Here is a 26,210-nt window from a genome sequence, read left to right as displayed (position 1 = left end):
ATGTGACAATAATAAATCAAATCTTCTCCACTTCTGGTACGTTGCCTAAATGGCTGTAATCCAGAGTGATTGCTGTTGGGCTGTTTGACCTTGAGGAGCATCGTGGATGAACCAATGCTGTCCTCAGTTCAACCCCTGTGTGCTTCCAGCAGGAGTCATTAGACCGTGATGGGAAGGAGCGAGGTGCCTGATTGGTATTCCTACCATTGGCACCGAAGGCAGTTTTAACATCACCACCTTGTCTCTGGGTAATATTAGCCAAGAAAAGATTGGCGATGAAACCAAATTCTTTCTGTGTGGCTCAGAACCACTGCGCCCACCAACAGTCAACTCAAGTTTACTGTTTATCATCCTGTAAGTCACACAGGAATGGGGTTTGTTGACTAATCCCAGAATTTCTACAATACAGATGGAGGCCGTTTGGCACATCATGTCTGTACTCGCTGTTCAAATGTGCAACTCCCCTTATTCTTCCCCAATTCTCCTACCTTCTCCCCATAAGCCTGCACATTCTTCCTCTTCAGATAATACCTTATTTCCCTTTTGAATTCTTTAACTGAACCTGCTTTCACCGGCATCTCAGATGGAGCGTTCCAAATCTTGACCACTTGCTGGGTGAAAAAGTTTCTCCTCATACCTTCATTGCTCCTTTTGCCAATCAGCTTAAACTTGCACCCTCTGGGTTCTCGATCCCTCCATGAGTGGGAATAGTTTCTCCTCATCTGCTCTGTCCTGGCACCTTATGATGGTGAGCCTGTAACAGAGCCAGACATGAGATGAGGAATGCTCCCAGTGTTGGAGAGCTTTGGGAACAGTGGGTCCAAACTGCCTATTCCTCCTGTGCACATTACTCCTCTCACTGCACGTCATGTCTCAAATCATTTAGTTACTAGAGATTACAATCATCTTTTCTGAAAGAATTTTATTTGCATTAATCTGTGCTCACTACTCCCATCATCTCCCAATCCATCCATTCACCACTCACTGACTGAAATATCGTTTCCACAGAATTGTTTTAAGTTAGCACCACTGAGTGGTGCTAACATCCTCCCAGGATTCTGACTGATCCCATTGTCCCGATTGTCGGAGTGGATCCCTCCCTGATCCCATTGTCCCGATTGTCGGAGTGGATCCCTCCCCGATCCCATTGTCCCGATTGTCAGAGTGGATCCCTCCCCGATCCCATTGCCCCGATTGCCAGAGTGGATCCCTCCCTGATCCCATTGTCCCGATTGTCAGAGTGGATCTCACCCCGATCCCATTCTCCCGATTGTCGGAGTGGATCCCTCCCCGACCCCATTGTCCCGATTGTCGGAGTGGATCCCTCCCTGATTGAAACAATGAACCCAGCTCCCAGTGGTGTGGGACTCTGTGTCCAGTTTCTCCACCCAGTGAGACGTTAGGGTTGCTATGGTAACTGGGTGTGACTGTGTCTTTCAGGCGTCAGATGATCCAGAATAAAGGCGGAGTAACGGTATGGTCAGACTTCGATACTGGTGAGGGGAAGATCCGAGTTTTCCTCGCCCCCAGTGAACAGAAATCGGTCCCTGTCTATGTCAGGAACGAAGGGAGTGAGGATGTGACCTTTATACGATGTGAGATGCTTCGCAGATTCCGTGTGTTCAGCCTGAAGGATGAGGCCAATGTGACCGCTTCCCAGCCTTTGTTGCTGAGTGCAGGTGAGGCGCAACTTACCCTTTCCCCACCTCCTGGCAGCTTCCCAAAAATTTCCTGTCTGGGTGTGGGTATCGCTGGCGAGGATGGCATTGACTGTCATCCCGAATGTTCCTGGAAGGTGGCCAGTGAGCCACCCATGTGGGAAAGATCCCATAATCTAGGGGCCATAAAATAAAAGATGGTTACTGATAAATCCAATCAGAAACGTCTTTACTCGAGTGGTGAGAATGTGGAACTCGCTATCATAGGGAGTTGGTTGAGGTGAATAGCAGAGATACATTTAAGGGGAGGTCTAGATAGACACACGAGGATTAGGAATGGGGGATAGGGATGGAAGTATATGCTGGTGGGAGGAAGTTGAGCATATTCAACAGCGTGAATTGGTTGGGCTGAATGGCCTGTTTATATAAACTCATTGTAATCCTGTGTAGAAGTATAGAAAATAGCAGGAGTAGGCCATTTGGCCCTTCGAGCCTGCTCTGCCATTCAATGTGATCATGGCTGAACCTCTATCTCAATGCCATGCTCCTGTCCTCTCCCCATATCCCTTGATACGGGTGGCACGGTAGCACAGTGGTTAGCACTGCTGCTTCACAGTTCCAGGGACCTGGGTTCGATTCCCAGCTTGGGTCACTGTCTGTGTGGAGTTTGCACATTCTCCTCGTGTCTGCGTGGGTTTCCTCCGGGTGCTCCGGTTTCCTCCCACAGTCCAAAGATGTGCGGGTTAGGTTGATTGGCCATGCTAAAAAAAATTGCCCTTAGTGTCCTGGGATGCGTAGGTTAGAGGGATTAGTGGGTAAATATGTAGGAATATGGGGGTAGGGCCTGGGTGGGATTGTGGTCGGTGCAGACTCAATGGGCCGAATGGCCTCTTTCTGTGCTGTAGGGTTTCTAAGATTCTTCTAAGATACCTTTAGTGTTTAGAACTCTATTTCTTTCTTAAATACATTCAGTGACTTGGCCTCCAGTGACTTGGCTTTCTGAGGTAGAGAATTTTGCAGGTTCACCACCCTCGGAGTGAAGAGGTTTCCCCTCATCTCTGTCCTAAATGGCCTACTCCCTATCCTGAGACTGTGGCCCCTTGTTCTAGACCCCCCCCCACCCCCCTCAGTCAGAGGAAACAGCATCCCTGCTCTCAGTCTGTCCAGCCCTGTCAGAAATTTGTATGCTTCAGTGAGATCTCCTCTCATTCCTCTGAACTCCAAAGAATACAGGTCCAGTTAACCCAATCTCTGCTCCTATGACAATCCTGCCATCCCAGGAATCAGTCTGGTGAACCTTTGCTGCACTCCCTCTATGGCAAATCTATCCTTTATTTGGTAAGGAGATCAACTGATGTTCCTGAATCACTGGTCGCAGTTTTTTGATGTAACTCTGAGTGACTTGTCAGGCCCAGGGCCTTTCAGGACATAGCTTAAAAGTCAACCAATTAAGTTCTCTTATTCTTATTCATTCGTGGGACATGGGCGCCACTGGCTGGCCAGCGTTTATTGCCCATCAATCCCTAGTTGCCCAAAGGCAGTTGAGAGTCAACCACATTGCTGTGGCTCTGGAGTCACATGTAGGCCAGACCAGGCAAGGACAACAGATTTCCTTCCCTAAAGGACATTAATGAACCAGATGGGTTTTTCTGACAATGGTTTCATGGTCATCAGTAGATTCTTAATTTGGATCTTGTTCATTGAATTCAAATTCCACCATCTGCTGTGGTGAGATTCCCAGAACATTAGCTGAGTTTCTGGATTAATAGTCTAGCAATAATCCCACTAGGCCATTGTCTCCTCTGAGCCAGGTTACTAACGTATTCTTTATTCATGCAGGACAAACCTACCAGATTGAAGTTGTTTGCTCGATGGGTGACTCTGGTTGTTTCCCGATTACGCTGGTCTTTCAGTTTGAAGATGGCAGTGCCAATCCTTTCCACATCATTCGCTTCTTCACAGCTCGGGTAACCAACAGGTTAATTGAAGAGCTGAAGCCCACTGCTCCCTATAAGCCGTACCAACTTTCCATTAAACATCCGACAGAAGAGATTGTGGAAGAAGGGACAAGGCCAGATGGGTAAGCTCTTGTAATGATCTGAGACCTCTGCGTCCCATCAATGCTGGCTTCTGCAGGATGGCCTGTGGCACAGTGGCTGGCATTCCTTCCTCTGAGTCTGAAACCATTGGGTTCAAGGTCCTAGGCTTGAGCATGAAAATCAAGGCTGCCCCTGGACAGCGAAACACTACTGGTTGAGGGTTGAACTGGCCCTGTCTGCCCTTGTGGATGGACATAAAAGATTCATAGAACATAGAACAGTACAGCACAGAACAGGCCCTTCGGCCCACGATGTTGTGCCGAGCTTTATCTGAAACCAAGATCAAGCTATCCCACTCCCTATCATCCTGGTGTGCTCCATGTGCCTATCCAATAACCGCTTAAATGTTCCTAAAGTGTCTGACTCCACTATCACTGCAGGCAGTCCATTCCACACCCCAACCACTCTCTGCGTAAAGAACCTACCTCTGATATCCTTCCTATATCTCCCACCACGAATCCTATAGTTATGCCCCCTTGTAATAGCTCCATCCACCCGAGGGAATAGTCTTTGAACGTTCACTCTATCTATCCCCTTCATCATTTTATAAACCTCTATTAAGTCTCCCCTCAGCCTCTTCCGCTCCAGAGAGAACAGCCCTATCTCCCTCAACCTTTCCTCATAAGACCTACCCTCCAAACCAGGCAGCATCCTGGTAAATCTCCTCTGCACTCTTTCTGGCGCTTCCACATCCTTCTTATAGTGAGGTGACCAGAACTGCACACAATATTCCAAATGTGGTCTCACCAAGGTCCTGTACAGTTGCAGCATAACCCCACGGCTCTTAAACTCCAACCCCCTGTTAATAAAAGCTAACACACTATAGGCCTTCTTCACAGCTCTATCCACTTGAGTGGCAACCTTTAGAGATCTGTGGATATGGACCCCAAGATCTCTCTGTTCCTCCACAGTCTTCAGAACCCTACCTTTGACCCTGTAATCCACATTTAAATTAGTCCTACCAAAATGAATCACCAACAGAGTTATTTTGAAGGGACGGCATGGTGACACAGTGGTTAGCACTACTGCCTCACGGCACCAGCGACCTGGATTCAATTCCAGGCTTGGGTCACTGGCTGTGTCTGCGTGCTTTTCCTCTGGGTGCTCCAGTTTCCTCCCACAGTCCAAAGATGTGCGGGTTAGGTGGATTGGTCATGCTAAATTGCCACTTAGTGTCAGAGGTAAATGCATGGGGTTACGGGGATAGGGTCTGGGTGGGATTGTGGTTGGTGCAGACTCAATGGGCTGAATGGCCTCCTGCTGCTGCAGAATTCTATGAAGAGCAAGGGAGCTGTTCCGGGCCAATACTTATCTTCCATCAACATCATTAAAGCCATATGATCTAGTTCTAATCACCTTCCTGTTTCTGGGAGCTTGCTGTGCACAAATTGACTGCCATGTTTTAAATATTCATTTATGGGATGTGGGCGTTGCTGACTAGACCAGCATTTACTGCCCATCCCTCATTGCCCCTTGAGAAGCTGGTGATGAGCTGCCTTCCTCAACCCGCTGCAGTCCATGTGGTGTAGGTACACCCACAGTGCTCTTAGGGAGGGAGTTCCAGGATTTGACCCAGCGACAGGGAAGTAACGTCCGATTATATTTCCAATTCAGGAAACTGAATGACTTGGGGGGCAACTTGCAGGTGGTGGTGTTATTATGTGTCCTTGTCCTTCTAGATGGTAGCATTTGGAAGGTGTTACCCGAGGAGACTTGATGAGTTCCTGCAGTGCATCTTGTATAAAATATACACGGCTCCGACTGGATTCAGTGGTGAAGGGAGTGAATGAGGTGTTAAACAAGTGGGCTGCTTTGTCCTGGATGTTGTAGTAGCTGCACTTATCCAGGCAAATAGAGAGTTTTCCATCCTGACTTGTGCCTTGTAGATGGTGGATAGGATTTGGAGAGTCAGGAGGTGAGTTACTCGCCAGGATTCCTAACCCCTGACCTGCTCTTGTCACCACAGTATATGGCTAGCTCAGTTCAGTTTCTCTTTCCCCCCCCCCCCCCCAGCTGAAGATGGCTGGGCCTAGGACACTACCCTGAGGGACTCCTGCAGAGATGTTCTGGGACTGAGATGATTAACCTCCAATCACCACAACCATCTTCCTTTGTGCCGGGTATGACTCCAACCAGCGGAGAGTTTTCCACCTGATAACCACTGGCTCCAGTTTTGCTTTATTCTAACAGTGAATACACTTCAAAGTGGGTTTTTTCCCAGACTGTAAAGCACGTTGGGGGATGCCTTGTGGTGTTTGCGAAAGGCGTTATATAAATATAAATCTGTATTGTTGGGCTGTGTTTGCTTTAGCATTGGCTGCTATGCATACAACCTCTCTGAAATTCCCTCCCTAAACCTCCCTGTCGCTCTCTCCGCACTGAAACCAAACTCCAGTATTTTGTTATCCGTCCTAATGTCTCTTCCTGTGGTTTGGTGTTAAACTTTGATAAAACTCGTGTGAAATGACTTTCGGCTGCTTACAATGTTAAATAGGTTTTTAAACACAAACCACTGTTGACTTCAGTACAACATCTTATCCTCTTGTGAATGCAATGGGTATAAAGCCTTCAGTAAAAGAAATAACTTATCATTATTTATACAACATGTCCTTTTATATTTGTGTGTTTGTGCGTGTGATATGTATGTGAATATTGTATTTTTTTTTACAAATATGTTAATGACATCAGGAAGTCTGAGTTATGAAGATATTATAAAACATGGTCACCTTTGCCATGTTTTGAAGGATTTAGATCACTTGTGCAATCAGTCAATTAAGTGATAAACTAAATTTAATACTGATGAATAGGAACTCCTGTGGCACAGTGGGTAGTGTCCCTGTCTCTAAGCCAGAGGGTGGCACAGTGGTTAGCACTGCTGCCTCACAGCTCCAGGGACCCGGGTCCGATTCCCGGCTTGGGTCACTGTCTGTGTGGAGTTTGCATGTTCTCCCCGTGTCTGCGTGGGTTTCCTCCGGGTGCTCCGGTTTCCTCCCACAGTTCAGAGATGTGCAGGTCAGGTGGATCGGCCATGCTAAATTGCCCCTTTAGTGTCCCAAGATGTGTAGGTTAGATGGGATTAATCTTGGTAGATGTGTGGGATTACAGGGATAAGGTGGGGGAGAGGACCTGGGTAAAATACTCTGTCAGAGAGTCGGTGTAGACTTGATGGGCTGAATGGTCTCTTCTGCACTGTAGGGATTCTATGATTCGATGAAGCCCTAGGCTTGAGTTTCACCTCGGGAGAAGATGGCCAAGGAAGGCGCCAATGGGCCGAAGGGCCTTTATTGCACTGTATGACTCTATAATGCAGTCAAACAGGTTGAGTGTAAAGAACAAAAGGGTGAAGGTTTAAACTAGGGAGAAATTAATTTTGAACAGCTCTTCTTTGAAGGGAGATAAAGATTTGGAATAATTTGGGGTGAGAGGTCTAAACCTATTGCGGAAGAGTGAGAGGTGAGTGCTTGGTCCTCTCTCGCTCTCCCTCCTCTACATCCCGCACTGTGTGGTGTTGTTGCTGCTTCTTCTGTTGTCTGAGTTCTGGCTGTGCATTTACTGTGCATGGGGCAGCGCGGTGGCACAGTGGTTAGCACTGAATCATAGAATCCTACAGTGCAGAAAGAGGCCATTCGGCCCATCGAGTCTGCACCAACCACAATCCCACCTCGGCCCTATCCACATATATTTACCCACGAACCCCTCTAACCTATGCATCCCGGGACACTAAGGGGCAATTTAGAATGGCCAATCAACCTAGCCCGCACATCTTTGGACTGTGGGAGGAAACCGGAGCACCCGGAGGAAAGCCACGCAGACCGGGAGAATGTGCAAACGCCACACAGACAGCGACCCGAGCCGGGAATTGAACCCAGGTCCCTGGAGCTGTGAAGCAGCAGTGCTAACCACTGTGCTACCGTGCCGCCCCACTGCTGCCTCATAGCGCCAGGGACCCGGGTTCGATTCCCGGTTTGGGTCACTGTCTGTGTGGAGTTTGCATGTTCTCCCCGTGTCTGCCTGGATATCCTCCGGGTGCTGCGGTTTCCTCCCACAGTCTGAAAGAAGTGCTGGTTAGGGTGCATTGACCCAAGCAGGCACTGGAGTGTGGCAACTCGGGGAATTTCACAGTAACTTCATTGCAGTGTTAATGTAAGCCTTACTTGTGACTAATTAATAAACTTCTTACTTTACTTTAATGTAAACCTATTTGTGACAAATAAATAAACTGACCCTGTATCTGCTCTGAATCTTTGCAGCATTTCCAACTACAGACTGGAAAGGGACATCCCTCTGGAGAGTAAGAAATATTCTCCGACATTGTTCGCTGCTGTAAAGAGTGGATTGAAGGAAAATCGTGCTGTCAATCCCAGTGTGAGGCAGGAGGTGCAGAGGATTAAGTAAGTCCTGCCTTTGGTTCCTAAGTGGGGTGTGGAGTACTAGTTGGACCACAGGATGAACTGGGTGGGTTTGTTGTTATAGATAAAGAAAATGGTATTTTCTATTCTTCTCTGAAGGTGTTGGCTCCCTCTGGTTGATGTTGGGACCTCAGCCAACCACAGAGTTAGTTTTACATCAACAAAATACTGCAGAGCTGAAAATCCGTAATAAACCTGAAAATTCTGGAAATACTCAGCAGGCTTGGGAGCACTTGTGGAGACAGAACTAGAAAAGGTCCGAGATATAATGGGTTTCAAGAAAGGACAGTAGTGAACCAGATGGGTTTTTACGACAATCGACAATGAGTCATGGAGGTTTACAGCATGGAAATAGGCCATTCGGCCCAAATACAAGCAAATTACCGCCGATGCTGGAATCTGAAACCAAAAGAGAAAATGCTGGAAAATCTCAGCAGGTCCGGCAGCATCTGTAAGGAGAGAAAAGAGCTGACGTTTCGAGTCCAGACGGCCCTTTGTCAAAGCTAAAAGGGCGTAGAAAGTGGGAGGTATTTATACTGCAGGAGGAGGGAATGAAAGATGAGTCATAGCCATAGAAACCAGCTAATAGCTGTCCACAGAGAGAATAAAGGGTGTGAATGGCCAAACGGCAGAGGAGCTGTAAGCTGTGACAGATGCAGATGTTGGGAGAGGGGGGGGGGGGGGTGGGGGGGAATGGGACAGAGGTAGAATGTAGAAAAGGGGAAGCGGGGGGAGAAAAGGTAAGGGGGATGGAGTAGGGGGAAGGAAAGAGGTGGGGGGGGGGGGGGGGGGGGAGGAAGAAAAATGAAGAAATACCATAAAGAAATAAAAGGTAGAAAACAGTAAAAAATTAAATAAAATAGAATGAAAACAAAGGGAGTCAAGGTCGGGTCGAGCAAATCATCTGAAGTTGTTGAATTTGATGTTGAGACCGGAAGGCTGTAAAGTGCCCAGCCGGAAGATGAGATGCTGTTCCTCCAGTTTGCGTTGAGCTTCACTGGAACATTGCAGCAGAATAAGAAGTCTCTCAACATCAGGTTAAAGTCCAACAGGTTTATTTGGTAGCACAAGCCAAGGTGACTTGTGCGACCAAATAGACCTGTTGGACTTTAACCTGGCGTTGTGAGACTTCTTATTATGCTTACCCCAGTCCAACGCCGGCATCTCCACAACATTGCAGCAGGCCAAGGACAGACATGTGGGCATGGGAACAGGATCGTGTGTTAAAATGGCAAGCAATTGGAAGGTTAGGGTCCTGATTGCTCACAGACCAAAGGCGCTCAGCAATCACCCAGTCTATACTTGGTCTCTCCGAGGAGACCACATTGGGAGCTGCGAATGCAATAGACCAAATTGAAAGAGGTGCAAGTGAAACGCTGCCTCCTTCGGCCCAACTTGTCCATGCCGCCTTTTTTTGTGAAACCACTAAGCTAGTCCCAATTGCCCGCATTTGGCCCATGTCCCTCTGTACCCACGTAACTGCCTAAATGCTTTTTAAAAGACAAAATTGAACCCGCCTCTACCACTACCTCTGGTTTCATAAAGGCAAAATGCTGCGGATGCTGGAATCTGAAACAAAAACAGAAGGATCTTCCAGACTCAATGTTGGCTCTATTCTCTCTCCTCGGATGCTCTCCGACCTGCTGAGTTTCTCCAGCATTTTCTGTTGACAATGGCTTCATGGTCATCGTGAGATTTTTGATTCCAGATTATTATTGAATTCAGATTTTACTGTCTGCCATGGTGGGATTTGAACTTGCATCCTTAGAGCACTGCCCTGGGTCCCTGGATTACTAGTCCAGCAGCTGTATCATGACGCCACTGCCTCCATACTTATGCGCAAGACAAAGATGGGGTAATATTGAAACAAGTAAAGAAACAGAAGATGTGTCTTGAGGTGTCAATGGAAACAGCCGACTGTTCAAACAGAACTATGTGGCAATCTAGAATTGTTCAACTTCATGTTGAGCCTGTGAATGCCTCATGGAAAGTTGAGGGGTTGTTCCCTGAGTTGAGTTTCATTAGAGCAATGTAGAAGAGCAGGGTGTGGAATTAGAAGAATGGCTGACTGGAAACTCAGAGTCACTTGTAGACTAGTTTTTTGCTCTGGGATTAGATTGGATGGGAAGGGACAGGCTATCTGGTGGAGGGGGTAGAATGTGGATGTGGGGATCTCCAGCTGGGTCTGTGATCGGATCTAAAGCTCCCCCCTCTGCCACCCCCGGCCAATACACATGTGCTCCCCACTCTCTGCGTAAAGAAGTTTCTCCTCGATTCCCTGTATCAGTGATTATCTTATATTTATGGCCTATAATTTTGGACTCCACCCAAGTGGAAATGGGGATGAGGAGGATTTTTGTCTCTTGAGGGTAATGAATCTGTGGAATTCTTTAACGTAGAGCTGAGTTAAGTATATTCAAAGCTGAGAGAGATTTTTAATCAGTAAGGGAATCGAGGGCTATGGGGAGGAAAGTGGAGTTGTGGATTATCATATCAGATCAGCCATGATCTCATTGAATGGCGGAGCAGACTCGATGGGCTGAATGGCCTACTTCTGCTCTTACGACTTATGGTCTTGTGTCTACATTCTCCGACCAAATCCCTTCACAGCTTTTGTGGTCACTGATCATCCAATTCATTTCTGGAGATGAGCTGTAGCCTGTTCGGTTCTTTCTAATAGTAGCTGGTGTCATCCTTGTAAATCTTTTTTGGCAGTGTTTCTACACATTCTTTTGGAATCGTGCAGAGTGCCCCCACAAGTGGTTAGAATACGGATTATACTATTCAATAAAACTCGCTCTGTCAAAGTTAACCGGGAATACTGGGTGTAAGTGGAGTCGATTGTTAATATCTCTTGTGCATCACTGATAAAAGAGACATGCTATCAAAACTTTCCTCCTTGCACTCATCAGGTTAGCTTGCAAGAATTTTACATCAGTCATAGGCAACAATTTGTGTTGCACGAAAAGAGAGCCCTGATTAGTTGACAAATGGACTCTGGTGAAGGCGTTGCCGTGGATAATGCAGTATGGAACAGTTAACTGCCCAGCTGTGTTTGTTGCCAATGTTGGGCGTACATGGTCGATTCTGTTGCTCCCCAGTGTTCTGGTTCAGGTCAAAAACTCCAAAGTGTTTTATGAAGCTCGCCTGAGCCATGAGTTTTTTTTAACGCTGAATTTGGCTAGAATAAGCATGAGACATTTCACTTCAGGTGTGATTCAAAAGACCCATTAGGGAGCAAAGTTTATTTAAGAATATAGTTAACATGTATAGAAAGAAAATTAGCAACAACTTTATCAATTACAAACAAAAACCGAACAAACACACCAATGTGTAATCCTTAATGAATATATCTAATGATGTTCCAATCAAAACCAAAATCCAATAAACAAAACCCTTCAAACAGATTAATCACTGCACAGGCTAGAGCTCACATGAAACTGGAATCCAGTTCCCTGGGTTGAATGTTGATTTCAAATGACCTTGAAAACTCAGAGCAGTTTGTAGTTGTATGAGCTGCTCAAAACACCAAAGCGCAGATTCTTTGCTGCAGCGTGGCAACAAGCCTTTCTTTCAGCTAACTGGTAAAATGTTCAAAGCAAAACAGAGACAAAAAGACTTCTTTTCCAGCTTGCTTCTAAGACTGCTTCTAACACTGCAGCCAGAACCAAACTAAAAACAGCCCTTGTCTCCTGACCACACTTTTTTTTCCTCCTCCCACCAATGACATCACCTAAGGCTGTGAGCATGAGATACACCGACTGTGAGAGCTAAATAGATCATGTCTTTCCAAAACAAAACTCTTAAAGGTACGCTAACGTCACACCAGAATCATAGCGAGCGTCAGTTCCAAAAATGGCGCGCCTCAAATAATCACAGCTGTGTTGTTTCCCCCCTGATTGGGCAACGGTTAAAGTTTTTAAAGTTTATTTATTAGTCACAAGTAGTTTTACTTTAACACAGCAATGACGTTACTGGGAAAATCCCCTAGTCGCCACACTCTGGCGCCTGTCCGGGTACACTGGGGGAGAATTTGGCATGGCCAATCCACCTAACCAGCACGTCTTTCGGACTGTGGGAGGAAGCCGGAGCACCCGGAGGAAACCCACACAGACATGGGGAGAACGTGCAAACTCCACACAGACAGTGACCCAAGCTGGGAATCGAACCCGGGTCCCTGGCGCTGTGAGGCAGCAGTGCTAACCACTGTGCCACCGTGCCGCCCACACTGGACGCCATCCCCTTGGATGTTTCAGTTCAAAATTTGAACTAATTATCTTTGTGAATAACGACTTCACCGATACCTTTTAAGAAGAAAGGCAGAACTCTTAAACCTCCTTGTTTTTAAACCTGGCATCAATATTAAATGTGCAGCATAACATCATGGTTTGTGTCGACAAAGACAACTTAAAACACTTGTTAATGTCTATCAATGCTGGCGTATGGAGACTGCGATATACTGACATGAACCTTAACATACCTGCCGTAATTTACGCTTTGTAATTTATGATGCTACTTTCCAAACAGTTTTTTAGTCACAGAACTGTGGATTAGAATCCCTATGGTGCAGAGGGAGGCCATTCGGCCCATCGAGTCTGCACCGACCACAATCCTACCCAGGCCCTATTCCCGTAACCCCACATATTTACCCTGCTGATCCCCCTGACACTAGGCTCAATTTAACCTGGCCAATCAACCTAACCCGCGCATCTTTTGGACTGTGGGAGGAAACCGGAGCACCCGGAGGAAACCCACGCGGACGCGGGGAGAATGTGCAAACTCCACGTAGACAGTGACCCAAGCCGGGAATCGAACCCAGGTCCCTGGCGCTGTGAAGCAGCAGTGCTAACTATTGTGTTACCATGCCGCCCATAGTTACAGTTCCATGCCAATTGGAAATAAAATGAACTTCGGATCCAAGGTTCTAACTCTAGATTTGAGTTTTGCCTGATTTGAGTTCCTTGTGATTTGCTGTGACCTCCGTGTCAGCTGAGTCCCTTGGAGTTGAGTTTTAACAATAGGAGATTGGTGCTCAGCCTATCCTCTCTGGCAGACTCGAGCGTTTGATATGTGAGATGTGCAGTACACCAGGGCAAGCTATTGTTACTGAGCTTGGCTGGCCCAACATTGGAATCTGGAAGGATGCCTTTCCCTAATTAATTAATAGCTTTATTGTTCTTCAGATGAAACCTAAACTTCCAAACATTATTCATTGCAGGGTGAGAGCCCCTACAGATATTAAAAACTCTTCAAGCATGGGCAGAGGGGTGATACAATGCTGCCTCACAGCACCAGGGACCCAGGTTCGATTCTCGGCTTGGGTCACTGTCTGTGCAGAGTCTGCACGTTCTCCCTGTGTCTGCATGGGTTTTCTCCGGGCGAACAAAGAAAATTACAGCACAGGAACAGGCCCTTTGACCCTGCAAGCCTGCACCGACCATGCTGCCCGACTGAACTAAAACCCCCTACGCTTCTGGGCTCCAAATCCCTCTATTCCCATCCTGCACCGACCATGCTGTCCGACTGAACTAAATCCCCAACCCTTCCGGGGACCATATCCCTCTATTCCCATCCTATTCATGTATTTGTCAAGATGTCCCTTAAAAACCACTTGGGTGCTCCGGTTTCCTCCCACAGTCCAAAAGACGTGCTGCTTAGGTGCACTGGCCATGCTAAATTCTCCCTCAGTGTACCTGAGCAGATGCCGGAGTGTGACGACTAGGGGATTTTCACAGTAACTTCATTGCCGTGTTAATGTAAGCCTACTAGTGACAAATATTTAAACTAAGCTAAAACAGAGGTGTACTGGCAGGCTGGGCATGACAGAACAAGGTTATTGGCATTCTGCACATGTATAGGATGAGCCATTTTGCATTGATGGGAATTCCACTGTAACTGTCCAGCTTTATTCAGATGCAAACCAGGCAGGTGGGTCTAAAGCAGTGTAAATTGTTCCCACAGTAATTCTTGAGGTATCCTGGTGAGTGCAAGATGATAGCCTGTCTCTTTTCGGAAATACTCCAGTTATGTACCAACAAATGCTGATTAATATCTCTTACTGATAATCTAGCTCTGTACAGATTGGAGGAATCTCTGACACTTCCTCCTTTCTGACTCCGTACCTCACTGTCTGCTGCACGCATCCCTCCTAAGGGCGTTTTCCTGTTTTTTGTGCAGTTCATTGCTGGCCTCGGAGTTGGTGTTTGACAACTATGGTGAGAGGTTCTGTCTGTTGCTCCATCTCGAGGAGATTCAGATGGAAGCTGACATCACCAGGTACAACATGGAGGGAGCTCCCATGGTCAGAAATCAGCAGAAGAGGAATCTTCTCGTTCTCAAGGTTAGTGCTGATGTTTCAGAAGCTCTCACAAGTGGACAGAAATCTTGGGAGACAGGAATCGAGTGGGCCATCCAGCTCCTTGAGTCTCTCTCGTTCAATTACCAAGTATTTACCACACAGAAACAGGTCATTTGGCCCAGGTAGATCGTGCTGCTCCACATTAGCTTCCATCAAGCCAAAAGGATGTTCTGCTTGTATGATCCAGCAGCCTTTGGGAAGTACGGCCTACATTCCTAGTAACACATTGGCACTGAAATTCTCATCACCTCTTCAACTAAACAAAATTGACAATAGCCATTCTCTGGTTCATTCCTCAAAACAATGCCTTGACCAATCAAAGTTGACCTTCCTGGTTTGAATTTAAATAAGCTTGGCGGTTAACTGTCGGTCACCAGTTAACTTGTGCATTCTCCTCGACCAATCAGTGTCCACTTACAATTATTTAGCATTCTCTTCTCATGAAGTATAATTTGTTGTTCCCATTACATTTGGTATTCTTATGAATTGTCCTGAGGAGCGCAAGACAAAAAGATTCGACAACATGTCTTATTTTGGAAATAGTCAATTAGATCGTCTCTTGATCATCCACATTCAAAGTAATAAAAGTCTACTTGTGGAACACCTCCTCTCAGTTTGATCTGTGAAGTGGCAGCTTCTACACCAAAATACATGTCTGGTGATTTGTGGCACTGCGCCAAGGGCTCCCTGGCTTTGAGCTTGACCTGTCGGTGTTGGGACCAAGCCAGACCGGTCAGGAGCCAGGCCGGTCTGCGTGGGGCCAGGCCAGCCTGATAGGTTGCAGGTTTGGATGGAGTTTGCACGTTCTCCCCGAGTCTGTGTGGGTTTCCTCTGGGTGCTCCGGTTTCCTCCCACAGTCCGAAAGGCGTGCAGGTTAGATGCATTGGCCATGCTAAATTCTCCCTCTGTGTACCCGAACAGGCACCGGAGTGTGGCGACTAGGGGATTTTTACAGTAGCTTCATTGCAGTGTTAATGTAAGCCTACTTGTGACATGAATAAATAAACTTAAAACTTAAACTTAACTTTGGTGTTGATTTACTCTGAGTGAGTTGGTTCCAGTCTGTGGATTGGGTTGTACAGTTTGCTGGACTCTTGCTGAATTTGTAACCATGGGACTGTTCCTATCCTTCTTCCGGACCCGGGCAGGTTCCTGGTGTTGCTGAGAACAGGCCGTCTGTGCTACGGGGGGACCACCTGTTTGCGTCCAAGAGTGGTGATCTGACTCAGCCAATCACCCGGTACAAGGGCTACGTTCACGCAGTGGAGTTGGAGCAGGTGAAGCTGGGCTTTTCCCAAAAGTAAGTACCGGAAGATATTCCCGCAAACTGTGCGCAGGTATTCACGTAACCACTTCCCAGATAAGAAAGGGTTAGCGGATCAGCCACAGACTGCAGGCAAAAGACATCTCTGCCCTCTGCCCTCTACCCTCTACCCTCTGCCCTCTGCCCTCTGCCCTCTACCCTCTACCCTCTACCCTCTACCCTCTACCCTCTACTCTCTACCCTGGCTCCTTGGCCCCACAATCCATTCCGATGAAGGTCATTGGTAATGGGCAACAAATGCTGGCTTTGCAGCTCATTCAGATTTGGTGAAAGAATACATTTTCAAAATCCACGGATCACGTCAGGTTAACAACTTTGGCAGAGTCGCTTTGGTCGGGGATATCGGTGAACCAGTTAGGATTTTAGGCGCCTTTCTGGCCCCGGTTCGCTTGCGATCAGATTTATCACCAAAACGATTAGTGTCGCTATTGTACAGGAAATGCGACCAAATACAGAAAGACATTTGATCAATTCATAGAATGACTGCAAATGGCAAATGAAAATCAGTGCATCATTGTGTGGGTACATACGTTTTGGTAAGAAGAATGAAATATTTGGCAAATAATTTTCTCCATGGGGTAGGGGAGCAAGAGCATCTGGGGATACAGATACAAATTGCTAAACATAGTTCAGCAGGTTAATAAGACCAGTTTTTAAAAAAAAAATTGCATGAAGAACTGGGGATCATTTTTAGGCTGGAGTTGAAAAGCAGGCAAGTTATGTTAATCTGGTAATGAAGCTTAGTTAGACCACACTTGGAAATGCTGTAAACAGTTCTGATCTCCAGGTTATTAAAAGGGTACAGAGACATTGTAACAACTCATCAAGGATCCTTTGTTCATAAGTTCATAAGATATAGGAGCAGAATTAGGCCATTCGGCCCATCAAGTCCGCTCCGCCATTCGATCCTGGCTGATGTGCTCCTCATCCCATTTTCCTGCCTTCTCCCCAAAACCCTTCAACCCATTACCAATTAAAAATCTGTCTAACTCCTCCTTAAATTTACTCACTGTCCCAGCATCCACCGCACTTTGGGGCAGCGAATTCCACAGATTCACAAAACTTTGGGAGAAGTAGTTTCTCCTCAACTCTGTTTTAAATTTGCTACCCCTTATCCTAAGACTATGACCTCTCGTCCTAGAATGCCCCACAAGAGGAAGCATCCGCTCCACGTCTACTTTATCCATACCTTTTATCATCTTGTGTACCTCGGTTTGATCTCCCCTCAGGAAATGATGTGAATTTGGAACATGGAGAGGTTGAATTGAATAGTTATGATGCGTTCATGGGAAGTTGGATAAACAGAAAGGAATAGGGGCATTTACTGATGGGGTGAGAGCATGAACAACAGCCCATAGCAGTTGGGTTGAATGGCCTGTTTCTGAGCTGGAGGTAATGTATAATATTTGTTAATTTCAATTTCATAATTTACCATGATGCAATTTGAACATGGGACCTTTGGATCTCGTTACATAGTCCCTGCAATCACCAATCCACCTGAGCCAAGAGTGATCCTGTCTGGTCCATCGATTCCCAGTTGACAGGTTTGGAAGCAGTCACTTGGCCACGTTTGTTTTCCTGAGCCCAGGATTTCAGAGCGAGTTGTAGCTGAAACTAGAAATCATCAAACTCTACCAAGGGCGGAATGCCGTGCCCCTTCAGTTGGTTTGTGTTATTCCCGCACTAACTGGTGTCATTAGCCACTGACTGTAGTTTGGGAATCTGATCATTTATTTTTAATAATTTGTGAGGGAGATCCTTCCCAACTGGAGAAGTTGGAGAGTTGATAAAGCAATAAGATGACAGTACCTCCAGACAAGCCCTGATGATTTAACCTTTCCAATCCCTCCAGGCTCCTGGCTGATTTCCTAGACAACATGAGGTTTAACATCTCGTTCACCTTTAACCGATTGCCATTGCAACTGCAGCACCGAGCTGCACAGTTAGCAAAGGACACCAACCTGAAGGACATGCTCTTCCCCACCTTTTCTGACGGAAAATGCATTCACCCTTTCGACAGAAGCTTGGCGTGAGTAAACTGCAGGAGCCACGGGACTGGGAGGCTAATGGGTGATGGGCTGGGCAAGGGCAGCCTCCAGCTTTGTTTCGGTTCATTGGAGCCTGCTTGGTGCTTACTCATTTGGAAGTTGATGCCTCAAGTGATCAGGAAAGGGTGACCAGGCCAACCAACAGTCCCTTCTGGAAAAGGGAAGACTGAAAGGTCATAGAGGTCATTAAAATTACAAAAGGGTTTGGTTAGGATGATGTTTCCACTTGTTGGGGAAGACCAAAAGTAGGGATCATTATTATATGATGCTCACTAATTCAGGAGAAATTTCTTTGCCCTGAGAATGAGAACTTTTTACCACAGTGAATAGTACGGGATTATTGGATGATTCAGAAAGAATGTTCCCGATGGTGGGGGAGTCCAAAACTAGTTTGAGGATAAGGGGTAAACCTTTTAGAACTGAGGTGAGGTGAAATTTCTTCACCCAGAGGGTGGTAAATATGTGGAATTCACTACCACAGAATGTAGTTGAGGCCAAAACATTGTCTGATTTCAAGAAGAAATTAAATATAGCTCTTGGGGCTAAAGGGATTGAGGGATATGGGAGGAAGAGAAGGGATCAGGATATTGAATTCGGTGATCAGCCATGACCAGAATGAATGGCGGAGTAGGCTCGAAGGGCCGAATGGGCTCCTCTTGCTTCTATTTACAATGTTTCTGTAAATGCAGGCGGTTTCTTTCAATGTTTTTTTGGAGCATCTCGTAGCATCTTTAAAGGTCACATAGGAATAGGAGCAGGTGAATATGGCCCCTCTAACATGTTCCGCCATTTAATTAGATCATGGCTGACCTGTAGCTTAACTCCATTTCAAGATTAAATATAGCTCTTGGGGCTAAAGGGATATGGGAGGAAGAGGGGGGATCAGGATATTCAATTTGATGATCAAAATGAATGGCAGAGCGGGTTGAAAGGGCCAAATGGCCTTCTCCTGCTTCTAGTCTCTATGAACACACGAGGGAGAGAGAAACCCGGAAGGCGATGCTAGACTCGTGGGAGGAAGCTGGTGTGAATTATAAACCATTATGTAAATCAGTTGGGCCTAATGACCTTTGTTTGAGAGAGAATTTGTCTCCCAGAATAAAACCATTTTTGTTTGCTGAAGGGTTGTAGATTTGAGTGGAGAAATTGCAATCGAGCTTTGCTCCTTTAGAAATGTGGATGTTGAATTTGATGGTTATTTATTTCTGTGTTAATGTTTTAAAAAAATTTTTTTTGAAAGACTTTACGACCGGTCCCTCGAGAACAATCCGGAACAAGCTGATGCGGTGCGTTTCATTGTGTCTGGAATCTCCAGGCCCGCGCCATACCTGGTGTTTGGCCCTCCGGGCACTGGAAAAACCGTGACAATCGTCGAAGCGATTAAGCAGGTACCCAGTGTCACTTCCAAAGCTTAACGTGTTTTGACTGCTTAGAATTTTCTGCCTGGAGATTGGGAAAGGTGGGAAGTTGAAGGGTGGCGATTCTGCCTCTGAGTGCGAGGATTCCCAAGACTGTCGCCATTTTCCTAATCGAGGGGACATGAGTTTCATAAAAGCAAAATACTGCAGATGCTGAAAATCTGAAATAAAAACCGAAAATGCCAAGAGAAAGCTAGCTGGAAATATAGAAACAGTAAGAGTTTCTATAGATTTTTTTTTTTAAAGTTCACAAAGTGAGTGTTGATCCTATAGCAAGTTGATCCTGTGGAATTAATAATGGGAAATAAGAAGATGGTAGATGAATTGAACAAGTATTCTACATCAGTCTTCAATAAAGAGGATACATAACATCCCAGAAATAGCCATAAATCAGGAATTGGAAGGGAGGGAGGAACTCGGGGAAAATTACAATCACCAAGGAAGTGGGACTGAGCAAGTTGTTGAGTCGGCCGGCTGACAAATCCCGGACCTGATAGACTTCGCCCCAATGTCCTGAACAAAGTGACTTCGGAGATATTTGATGCATTGGTTTTAATTTTCCAAACTTCCCTTTAATTCAGGGAATGTTCCGTTCGATTGGTGGTTGAGGCAGGGACATTGACAACATTTAAAAGGCATTTGGACAGATAGATGGATAGGAAAGGTTTAGAGGGATATGGGCCAAATGTAGGCAAATGGGGTTAGCTTAGATGGGCATTTTGGTCGGCATGGACCAAATTGGGCCGAAGGGCCTGTCTCCGTGCCATAGATTCTATGATTGGAAAATACCAAATGTGACTCCTTTATTCAAAAAGGAGAGGGAGACAGAAAGCAGGAAACCACAGGCTAGTTAGCCTAACATCTGCCATAAAATGTTAGAAGCCATTATTGAAGATGTTATAGCAGAACATGTAGAAAAATCCAAGGCAATCAGGCAGAGTCAACATGGCTTTTGTGAAAGAGGAATTTATTGGAGTTCTTTGAAGGAGTCAGATGTGTTGTGGATAAAGGGGAACCAGTGGATGTACTGTACTTAGATTTCCAGAAGGTTCTTGATAAAGTCTCAGATCAAAGGTTATTGCAGAAAATGGAAGCTCACGGTGTAAGGATAATGTATTGACATGGAGAGAGGATTATTTAAGCAGAGTAGATATAAATAGGTTCTTTTCTAGTTGGCAAGATTAATGAGTGGTGTGCTACAAGGATCAGTGCTGGGATTCAACTTTTTGCAATTTATATAAAGGACTTGGATAAAGAGACTGAAGGAATGGTTGACAAATTTGCTGATGGAATGAAAACAAAAATATGTAGGAAAGTAAGTTGTTGCCCCTCCCTGAGGGGACATGGATCAACCACATTGCTGTGGGTCTGGAGTCGCATGTAGGCCAGACCAGATAAGGATGACAGATTTCCTTCCCTGTAGGACACCAGTGAACCAGCTGGGTTTTTACAACAATCATGGTCATTGTTAGATTTTTAATTCCAGATTTTTATTGAATTCGAACTTTACCCTCTGCCGTTGTGGGATTCGAACCCGGGTCACCAAAGCATTACCTGGGGTCTCTGGATTAGGAATCCAGCAACAATACCACTATTGTTTACCAATCGTAATAGAGCATCTCACTCAAGCCCTATCCCCATAACCCCACACATTTACCATGGCCAATCCATCTAACCTGCCCAGCTTTGGACGGTGGGAGTAAACCGGAGCACCCGGAGGAAACCCATGTAGACATGGGGAGAACTTGCAAACTTCACACAGACAGTCACCCAAGGCTGTCCCAATTGAACTTGGGTCCCTGGCGCTGTGAGGCAGCAATGCTAACCACTGTGGGGTTACAGGGATAGGGCCTGAGTGAGATGCTCTTTTACGATTCATGCATTAGGACACACAGATCCCTCTGCATCTCAGAGCTCTGCGTTCTCTCACCATTTAGATAAGCTTTTATTATTCCTACCTAAATGGCCAATTTCAAATTTTCCCACATTATAATCACTGTTAGATCTTTGCGCACTCACTTAACCTATCTATGTCCCATTGTGGGGGAGGCAGTGGTGTAGTAATATTGTTGCTGGATTACTAATCCAGAGACCCCAGGTAATGCTCTGGGGACCAGGGTTCGAATCCCACAACGGCAGAGGGTAAAGTTTGAATTCAATAAAAATCTGGAATTAAAAGTCCAGCAATGACCATGATTGTTGTAAAAACCCATCCTCTTGTGGGAGAATCTGTAACTAGATGGTCATGAGTCTTGGAACCCTTCCTCAAAAGGCAGTTGAAGCAAAGAGTTTGAACGGTTTTAAGGCTGTGCCAGACAAAGGCTTCATAACAAGGAGATGAAAGGTTATTGGGGGCTGGCAGGATTGTGGGGTTGAGGTTACAGTCAGATCAATCCTGATCTTATTGAATGGCAGAGCAGGCTCGAGGGGCTGAATGGCCTCCTCCTGCTTCTGATATATCTGTTCGTATGAGAATCTGTTGCTGTTGGCTTCTTTACTCATTAGATTTTGAATTGGTTCTGCTGATGTCCTGAGAACTGATGCTGTGGTAATTTTTTTTTATTGAGAAACGCACTGGCTTGAAAAGGGATGTGACAATTTTCATGTTTCCACATCTGGGGAAATAAAGTTTCAGCATAGTTCCCATCCCCAAGCGATCTTAGTTCATCTTTGATCATCTAAGCTGTCGTCATTACCGGCAAGCACCTCACGATTCTGTTCCTTTCTGCATTAACATTATACCCATTCCCTCTTTAAGTTCTGACCACTATTCTGATGCTTTTTAAAGAGTTCACCTTCAAAATATCTGGGAGACCCTGCAACCCTTTGAGCTGCCCCTATCCTAACTTTCCCCTTGAGCCTCTTTCGCTAACTAATTAGAACGTGACTAACCGCTTCTTAATTCATCCGTCGCCCTAATGAATACTCTTGCTCAGCAAAAACCTATCAATCGCAGTTTTGACGGAACCCCAGTATTCACAGCTGTTTTGGGGAAGAGCGTTCCAGATTTTTCACTCCGTGTTGTGTGAAGAAATGGTCCCGTCCATTAGTCCTGAATTGCTGAGCTGTAATTACAATCTGTGCCTTGGCTGTTTCTGGACTCTATCACAACAGGAAATCATTTCTCACCATCTATCCTATTGAATCCCTTATCATCTCGATATACACCCCCCCCACCTTAATCTCTAGAAACAAGAGAATACACGGCTGGTATTTATTATTTATCTTCATAAATTAACCCTTTTAGTCCCCTGTAACTTTCTAGTGAATCTGCTCCCGGGGCCCAGTGCATTCTTCCTGAGTGTGATGCACAGAGCAGAGTGGGTGTGACTGACATTTACAATAACAGGAAGGAATCTTTCACAAACTTGGAAATTCCCCGTGTGCCTCACAGCCAGTAAAGTTCACTTGCAGTGAAGTAATGCAGGAAATGGGTACAACCAATTCGTGCAAAGCAAGCTCCCATAAAGAACATGTTTGTGTGCGTACATGCTTGTGTGCGTAGATTTACTAGGATGCTACCGGGACTTGGTGGATTGAGTTATAAAGAGAGGCTGGATAGACTGGGACTTTTTTCTCTGGAGCGTAGGAGGCTGAGGAGTGATCTTATAGAGGTCTATAAAATAATGAGGGGCGTCGACAAGGTAGATAGTCAATATCTTTTCCCAAAGGTAGGTGAGTCTAAAGCTAGAGGGCATAGGTTTAAGGTGAGAGGGGAGAGATACAAAAGTGTCCAGAGAGGCAATTTTTTCAGAGGGTGGTGAGTGTCTGGAACAAGCTGCCAGAGGTAGTAGTAGAGGCGGGTACAATTTTATCTTTTAAAAAGCATTTAGATAGTTACATGGGTATGATGGGTATAGAGGGATATGGGCCAAATGCGGGCAATTGGGACTAGCTTCGGGGTTTTTAAAAAAAATAAGGGCGGCATGGACCAGTTGGGCCGAAGGGCCTGTTTCCATGCTGTAAACCTCTATGACGTGTGTACAACAGGAACATTTCTCCTCCTGTGCAGAGGCCCCAGATACAACCCCATTTTCAATGATGCTGGAGCCAGATTGTCAGAGCACGTTGTGTGTTCATTTTTTTGAGCAAAAGACAGTTGAAACCATCTTCAGCCAGAGGTGCTGAGTTTTGATTCATCTCAGCCTCCTGCTGAGGCCCCCAGTTTCACACATTCCAGTCTTCGTCCCTTTTGATTCCCCCCGAGTTACCAAGAAACAGCTGAAGGTACTGGATACTACAAAGGCCCTCACCATCTTAGCTCCTTCATCATTATCTTTGCCTCCATCATAAGGTCTGAAGTGGGATGTTTGCTGCTGATTGCACCATCGTGAATCCTCGGATCCTGAAGCAGTTCATGTCGTTATGCAGCAAGATCTGAACAAAGGTCAGGCTTTGGCTAATAAGTGGCAAGTAACATTCACACTACACAGGCACGAGGCAATGACCACCTCCAACAAGAGAGAATCGTGTAAACACTGTAATCCATGTAGTGTAGGTACACCCAAACAGCTGTTAGGGAGAGAGTTCAAGGATTTTGATCCAGCGATAGTGAAGGAATGGTGACATCTTTCCAAGTCAGGATGGTGTGCAACTTGGAGGGGAACCTCCAGGTGATGGTGTTCCCAAATATCTGCTGCCCTTGTTCTTCTAGGTGGCAGAGGTTGTTGTCACTTGGCATGCAATGCCATTGCCATCGCTGAATTCGCTACTATCCACACCCTGGGGGTACCATTGACCAGAAACTGAACTGGACTAGCCAAATAAATACTGTGGCTGCAAGAACAGGTCAGAAACTGGGAATCCTGCGGCGAGTAACTCGGTTAACACCAGCTGAGATGTTTAACCACCTCACTCGCCAAAGCCTGTCCACCATCTATAAGGCATAAGTCAGGAGTGTGATGGAATACTCTCCCCTTGTCTGGATGGGTGCTGCTCCAATAACACTCCAGAAGCTCGACACCATCCAGGACAAAGCAGCCTGCTTGATTTGATTTGATTTGATTTATTATTGTCACATGTATTAGTATACAGTAAAAAGTACTGTTTCTTGTGGACTACACAGAGCATACAGTTCATAGAGAAGGAAACGAGAGAGTGCAGAATGTAGTGTTACAGTCATAGCTAGGGTGTAGAGAAAGATCAACTTAATGCAAGATAGGTCCATTCAAAAGTCTGATGGCAGCAGGGAAGAAGCTGTTTTTGAGTCGGTTGGTACGTGACCTCCAACTTTTGTGTCTTTTTCCGACGGAAGAAGGTGGAAGAGAGAATGTCCGGGGTGCATGGTGTCCTTAATTACGCTGGCTGCTTTTCTGAGGCAGCGGGAAGTGTAGACAGAGTCAATGGATGAGAGGCTGGTTTGCTTGATGGATTGGGCTACATTCACGACCTTTTGTAGTTCCTTGCAGTCTTGGATAGAGCAGGAGCCATACCAAGCTGTGATACAACCAGAAAGAATGCTTTCTATGGTGCATTTGTAAAAATTGGTGATAGTCGTAGCTGACATGCCAAATTTCCTTAGTCTTCTGAGAAAGTAGAGGTGTTGGTGGGCTTTCTTAACCCACAGCGTTGGCATGGGGGGACCAGGACAGGTTGTTGGTGATCTGGACACTTAAAAACATGAAGCTCTCGACCCTTTCTACTTCATCCCCGTTAATGTAGACAGGGGCATGTTCTCCACTATGCTTCTTGAAGTCGATGACAATCTCCTTTGTTTTGTTGACCATTGATTAATTGGCATCCTATCCACTACCTTAAACATTCACTTACTCCACTGATGCACAGTGACAGCAGTGTATACCCTCTGCACGATGCAATGTAGGAGCTCACCAAGGCTCCTTAGACAGCATCTTCCAAACCCGTAACCTCTACTACCTAGAAGGACAAGGGCAGCAGATATACGGGGAACACCACCACCTGGAAGTTCCCCTCCCAAGCCACACACCATCCTGACTTGCAACTACATCGCCGCTCCTTTACTGTCACTGGACCAAAATCCTGGAACTTCCTCCCCAATGGCACTGTGGGTGTACCTACACCACACAGACTGCAATGTTTATGAAGGCAGCTCACTGCTACCTTCTTGAGGACAATTAGGGATGGGTGGCCAATGATGTCCGAGCCAGCGGCACCCACATCCTAAGGACAAAGGAAATAAACCTTGCTCATAATGCTGTGAGCTAGTTACTATCCAGATGAAATGTTTAACACCCTGTCTGAAAGGTAGCAGCCCTGACAGAGCAGCTCACCTGCAGTATTACACGGAGTGTCAGCCTGTGTAGGGTGTACAAGTCTCTGTAGTGGGATTTGAACCCATACCCGTGAGCCATGTTAACTGTGAGTGTTTTTGGGGAGGGTTGGTGAGAGTGGGATAGCTGAGTGAAATAACTCCTCCCCATTCTGTGATTAGTGAGAGTATCCACACATTCTCCAGGAAATTCAGCACTAAACCGTTCAGTGTGAGAATCATAGAAACCCTACAGTGCAGAAGGAGGCTATTCAGCCCATCAAACTTGCACTGACAACAATTCCACGCAGGTCCTATCCTCGTAATCCCACATATTTACCCCAGCTAGTCCCCCTGACATTAAGGGATGATTTAGCACAGCCAATCCACCTAACCCTCGCATCTTTGGACTGTGGGAGGAAACCGGAGGACCCGGAAGAAACCCACACAGACACGGGGAGAATGCGAAAACTCCGCAAAGACAGTCACCTGAGGCTGGAATCGAACCCGGAAATGTGCAGTGGGATCTGGGTGTCCTTGTGCAGGAATCTCAAGGAGTTGGTTTGGAGGTGCAGCAGGTAATTAAGAAGGCAAATGGAATTTTGTCCTTCATTGCTAGAGGGATGGAATTTAAAAACAGCGAGATTACTTTGCAGCTGTATAAGGTGCT

At 46.0% G+C, this 26,210-nt stretch overlaps 1 protein-coding gene across 3 annotated transcripts in view; it reads left to right on the top strand.

Annotated features, from left to right (window-relative positions):
- LOC144511762 (putative helicase MOV-10) overlaps positions 1 to 26,210 on the top strand; it is a 70,998-nt gene that overhangs the window by 12,845 nt on the left and 31,943 nt on the right. For all 3 annotated transcript variants that reach the window (XM_078242015.1, XM_078242013.1, XM_078242016.1), the window contains exons 4-10: positions 1,441 to 1,679; positions 3,498 to 3,738; positions 8,008 to 8,148; positions 14,344 to 14,506; positions 15,673 to 15,824; positions 17,701 to 17,877; positions 19,137 to 19,284. In XM_078242015.1, the coding sequence (XP_078098141.1) occupies positions 1,441 to 1,679; positions 3,498 to 3,738; positions 8,008 to 8,148; positions 14,344 to 14,506; positions 15,673 to 15,824; positions 17,701 to 17,877; positions 19,137 to 19,284 (1,261 nt within the window). The remainder of the gene's footprint in view (positions 1 to 1,440; positions 1,680 to 3,497; positions 3,739 to 8,007; positions 8,149 to 14,343; positions 14,507 to 15,672; positions 15,825 to 17,700; positions 17,878 to 19,136; positions 19,285 to 26,210) is intronic.

Source organism: Mustelus asterias, chromosome 25 (assembly GCF_964213995.1).
Source record: "Mustelus asterias chromosome 25, sMusAst1.hap1.1, whole genome shotgun sequence".
Lineage (NCBI taxonomy): Eukaryota > Metazoa > Chordata > Chondrichthyes > Carcharhiniformes > Triakidae > Mustelus > Mustelus asterias.
Note: the sequence above shows the minus strand (reverse complement) of the source record. Positions and strands in the feature narration are given on the sequence as shown.